General features: G+C 33.8%; 1 protein-coding gene across 1 annotated transcript; it reads right to left on the reverse strand.

The window, feature by feature from the left end:
• Window positions 1-1,754: 1,754 nt before the first annotated feature.
• LOC6642236 (sphingolipid delta(4)-desaturase DES1) lies at window positions 1,755-5,227 on the reverse strand. Its single transcript, XM_002065318.4, has 2 exons — window positions 4,589-5,227; window positions 1,755-2,760 (listed from the first exon to the last, which is right to left on the reverse strand). The coding sequence occupies exons 1-2, from the start codon at window positions 4,984-4,986 to the stop codon at window positions 2,193-2,195; spliced, it is 966 nt and encodes a 321-aa protein (XP_002065354.1). The 5' UTR covers window positions 4,987-5,227; the 3' UTR covers window positions 1,755-2,192.
• Window positions 5,228-5,690: the final 463 nt, after the last annotated feature.

Consider the following 5,690-nt stretch of genomic DNA (forward strand, 5'->3'; position numbering starts at 1 on the left):
TGGAAAGAAGTTTTTGTGTTATGCAATGACTGGAAAAAAAAGATGTTTTATTTTTAAAGAGATTACTATAAAAATAAACAACAATTTTATATAAATTCAAATAGTGCAATTAAATAAAGTTCTAAGTTCTATAATATTTACCATTTAGTTTTTAGCTAAGGTCAGAGGTCTAAAATGTAGGAAATTTACCACCAAAGGAAAGAAAATGAATGTAGGAAATGCACCAAAACTCTGTTTGAATATGCTAAAATTTTTGCACTGTAATAAAAATAAAGTTGAGATATAAAAGTTGCGATAACATTTACCGGCCGGCCGGTCTACACAACCCATTGCACGTCCCATTAAAATTGGAAAATGTTGATGGGTAATCAATATTTGTATATATATTATATATGTATAAAGACTACACTCCAATTGGCACGTGCGCCACGTCATGACAATAATGACGCGCAGACCAAATACATACTGTTTTGGCAATTAGTCATACTGATTAGCTAATGTTTACTTTAACACAGGTGTGCTTACGTCCCTGGTTATAGATAACACCTGGCTGACTAGACGATAACTGATTTATAAAGAAATTGTAAGACAAACTAGTAAGAAAAGTGTTCATTGGTTTATATATTTGTATATATTTGGTAAGATAGCAGAAATAACTTTAATGTTTTTAATGTAATCAATTCTAGATACTTTTCAGCTGCTTTAGTAGTTTTTGAAACAAATACAAATTGTTATTGCCCTTTTAAGAACAAAAGAATCAAACCAGATCTAAATTAGAATCAAATTCTATTATAATACAGAAATTTAGCTTACTACTTACCTAAGTTAAACATACAAACTTTTGCGATACCAACTTTACTTCCAAAATAATCATTTTTATTAGGTCCGATAAAAAGGCACAATCGTAAAAAGTCAACTAATTTTTTGTTGATGCGTTTAGAAACACTTTACAATAAATGGCGAAAGCTGCAATTACTATTGCTTAAAAATACCAATAAAATATATATTAAGCTATAAAAACTATTAAAAACTTGCCAATTTCTAAACGAACCACCATCATTATGATAATCCATAATTTTAATAACATACTACTTTAACCCGATTCGTCATGATAATCTGAAATATATCTGTATATGGTAAGTATATAAACTTTCAATTATCGTAAACACTTAAAAAACTGATTAGATTTTGCAAAGAGTCATAGTCACATTAAATATCTAACAATATTGCTCAATACTAATGCCAATTCACGGTTGATAGTCTGGTAATAGAAATTCCACATATATTGTTTTGATTTGTTGGCTTTTCCCCATTCAACGTGCATCAAGGTCAATTATTCAATTGGTAGAGTGGGTAAATAATATACCTATATATATATATATGGATGCTTATCGAAATTGGACTTTATCAGTTCATTAAAGGTATGTATATATAAAGTGCTCCTGGATTCACATGACATGCTACATGCAATTTAAGCCAGAAAGTCAATTATTTCACTTAATTCTTGTTGTTGTTTAATAGATTTAGCAATATTTATTTATTACAATAGGTGTGTGTGTGTGTGTATAATGTTTCTGGTGTTATGCAATATATAGTGTAGTTGTTGTTATTGTTGTTTGGTTTAATCTTAGGTAACAGTTTTTCAAGAGAGACTATCAAAAATAGTTATTCTTGCATAAAGACAAGTCACATACACACATACGATCATACAATCCTATTAGAAAGCATTATAAATATTTAGAAAATACTAAAGATAGTTTTTTTGTTTTTATATATCTGTATATATATATATAGGACAAATACACTTTACACACTAGATTTAACAGGCTTTCGAACTTATGAGGTAATAATTTTAATTAAAGCGCTCGAAAGTGACTTTCAAAACTAAGCTCACCATCTAGCATTAATACCAGATATTTGTTTTTTCTTCTTTTTCTATATATGCACTATAAAATGGTTCAATATGGGCAGGCGGCAGCGGCGGCGGCTTTATCTAATCATTCAGTTAAGTTTTTAGTTTTGATTAGAGCAGATTGCCTTTCTCTTGTGTGAGGGGGTGTGTGTGTGTGTGTAATACATGTACATATAAGAGTGTGCTGGGGTTATTTTCCGTTTTTCTTTTTTTTGATTGGTTGTGAGATTACATAATGCCAGTGGAAACCGCTAGTAAAATCAAATAGAATTCCTCAATCCTAGGAATCCAAGCCGCGCTGACGTCTCTTAACCCTGGCATAGGGTCCTACATCCGGATCCATAACAAAATCATACAACACCCGAGTCCAACTCGTATGCTGTGGCATCGTCTCATAGAATTCCTTGGCAATGCGTTTCACCTCGGGCAACCGGGAACCAGGCACTGCCGGAAAGTCATGATGTTCATTGTGATAGCCCACATTGAAGGTAATCCAATTAAGTGGTCCATAATATGAGTATGTCTCGAAACCTTTAGCAAACATATAATGTTCCGATATGAAATGACCAGCCACCGGATGCAAGCCCATGGCCAAAATGGATCCAATTAGCAAATAGGCAAGTGATTTCCATCCAATAAAGTACACAACGAGAGCATTGAATGTCAACTGAATAATGGTATTCACGATCTCCAGACGAGTTGGTGGCTTTGGATTAATAACCAACGGACGGAAGATATAGAAAAATGGTTGCAGACACACCCAAATGAACTTGCCAAAGGTGGTATTAAAAAGGCGCGCCTCTAACAAGGTGGGTATGTCTGTGTCAATCACTTCGTCGCCTTGATAACTAAAATGGAAAATGAGTAAAATGTATCAAATGAATTTAAAAGTAAATACTTTAAATTAGATTCAATTGGTTGACTTTCTTTTGGCTTAAAAACTAGACAAAAGTTTACTAAATTCCCGAAAAACTCAAAAAAATATTCTTTATGTACAGTAGAGAGATTCGTGAGAGAAAAAATATATAATAAATTTGTCTTTAAATTGAAATGTTTTGAATGAATTTTTTTATTTCTTGATGTATAAGCTCAAAAATCTGTGAATATTTTAAGTAGTTGAAGTTTTTAAATGCTTCGATTATTTATTTGACCATCATTTCGTTTTTAAAAATCTTTCAGGTGAGATTTATAGAGAAAACATGATGAAAGCCAAGTGACTAAATAGTTCAAAAATTTGAAACTCCTGATAGGTTGAAAACGTATATTACTATTATTTCTTAAAAGAACCTGGTATTCAATAATTTTTACTGTATATGAATGATTTTGACCATCAATAAAGTTTTTAAGACGGTTCAGATTTTTATATAGATTGTGGGGTATAAATATTCTTATAACATTATGCAACCTTGGACTGTTTCAGGGGGGTTAGTCCAAGGAACACTGCTGCTTTAAAAGAATTGAAATTGAAAGGTTATTTCAAGTCGCTTGTCTTTTAATCATACCAATTAAATGATTGCAATCTTTATAAACCAGATCAATTTATTTAAAACACGAAATTTTTTGAATTCCGTTCCTAAAGTTATGTTTGATGAGTAATTATTTCAAACTTGGAAGTCTTTAAGTTAGCTCTGTTGCTTGACTTAGGGACCTGTTCTTATAGACTAAGGTCTCTAGTCGAATTCGAAAAACGTTAAGAAGGGGCATGGCAAAGTTCTGCCAAAAGCCTTATCAATATTACAGTACGGGGCCAAGTCTGGATGCGGAAATAATATATATTTCACATTTCCAAGAATACCCGTGCAAAGCTCTTCAACCTAAAGGATTAAAGGGTATAAAAAGGGGAATAAATGGCAATAGTTGTAGATGCTTACGCTGCACTTATTTAATATAATAAACAAGGCATTTGATTATAACTAGCTGACTAAGAGATTAGATAAACCGACAACAAAACATGTATGTCTGTATGAACTTATCACAACAACGAAAATATCAGCGGAGGGTCATACAGCCGGTGGGAGTCCCATGGGCGGTGGCATGGCAAAGAGGGAGCGTCTAGGCTAGACAAATACAGAAAAATTGTGACTCAATTAAAGGCAGTCAAAACAATAAATAAATCAAAAGCTTTTTGTTTATGGGAATTTCTAATATCATATTTCCTATGGATTTTCGTTTTTCGTAGCCCCACAATTATGTTTGGCAAATATGTGTGTTACTTTCTTATCAATAAAACAAAAAAGATTGTGAGTCAATTTGCTGGAAGGAATGAAACACTTTTGCAGCGCTACGTGACCAATTGAGGAAAAGTCACTGGCATTTTTGAATAATTCAGGCAATCTTATCAAAGGCAATTAATGGTCAAAGAATTGTGACATCTTGCTTGCCTTTACACTCAAGTGTTTGTTGCGTTAACATAAACATTTGAGTCATTTCAAAAAAAGCGCGTGTTAGTGTTGTATAACGCCGGCCGGCCGGTCTACTAATAAGCAAGGCAAATATTGATGACTGTTGAAGGAGAGGAATAAAGAGAGGGGGTGGGTTAGTTGGGGCGGCAAAAGGGAAAAGTTTTACAATTCTATGACTACGCCCCAACAACAACAACAATAGACAAACACATCATGCATATGTGTGTACATACATATGTGCCGGCACGTAGCCTTCAATTTTTTTTTTCCTCACCGATGATGTTCCAGGTGATACTTTTTGAACGATATACTCATGGGCAATCCGATGGGTAGATTACAAATGAAACCCAATATCCGATTATGCATAGGTCGGCTATGACCAAAGGCCAAATTATGTGATATCTCATGAACAGCCAACATCAACGAATGGTTAATAATGCCGCCAAAGCAATAGGCCATTGCCACCAGCCATGTCCACGACAAGTCCTTGACAATGAATAGCGCCAGGATCTGGGTCAATACCATTGCCAGGGCAATCCATTTGAAATTGGGATCGTGGCCAAAGAGTTTCTTAATTTGTGGATATTTCTCCAGTATTATCTTGCGGCGGCTGGCATGTGGTTCCTCCGTGTAGACCCATTCAAAGTCGGTTCGCGATACTTTTTGGCCCATTTTCTTTTAGTTTTGTGGTTTGATTGTCGATTGAAATTTAATATATGAACATCATCCGAAATAAAACGCAATGGAGAAAGTGAGTAATATAATTTAACGGGAGGCCTAGTATTTCTCTACTCAAAAGCAGCGCGACGGACACGACACGGACTGGCGACAACAAGTTAAATGAACGAAGTGAAAAAGAAAATATATAAATTAAATCCCATAGATAGGGCCAGTGTTGACAAATGTCAGGAAACCAAAGGGCACCCACGCTGGGCATGAAATGAAAGCAGGGCTACACAATCAAGAATTTTCTTAACAGTGACAAATCGTTCTATTCACCTAAAATAGACGCGGAATGATCTATATAAAGTATAGACCAGGAATTTGATTGTACAAATGCAAAATACGTATATATGTTGAGGCCAAAATGATTAAAATCACTAAGGCTAAAATAATTCAAACTTAACTCTTGTATCTTAAAAGGAAGATTTGTTATATATGTGAAACTGATCATTAACAAGGCTTTCCCCTTCTAGGAGAAGGCCTAAGTCTATTCTTAATATAAACAAAAAGATAAGTACTGCAGTCAAAAATCCTTGCTTAATATTTCGCATTGTCAAAAGAAATTACTCTGCCTTACATTTTTAAGCCCTGCGAAAAACCAATCAATTAAATTTAAATGTTTATTTTGTAAATATAAATAAACACCCAACCCT

The sequence above is a fragment of the Drosophila willistoni genome (assembly GCF_018902025.1).
Source record: "Drosophila willistoni isolate 14030-0811.24 chromosome 2R unlocalized genomic scaffold, UCI_dwil_1.1 Seg167, whole genome shotgun sequence".
NCBI classification, from domain to species: domain Eukaryota; kingdom Metazoa; phylum Arthropoda; class Insecta; order Diptera; family Drosophilidae; genus Drosophila; species Drosophila willistoni.

What these genes read in the sequence shown, in the direction of transcription:
- LOC6642236 (XM_002065318.4), bottom strand. Translation starts at nt 4,986, where the DNA reads ATGGGCCAAAAAGTATCGCGAACCGACTTTGAATGGGTCTACACGGAG. An exon ending in TATCACCTGGAACATCATCG is followed by an intron (nt 2,761 to 4,588) that starts GTGAGGAAAAAA and finishes TTTCCATTTTAG; the next exon opens with TTATCAAGGCGACGAAGTGA.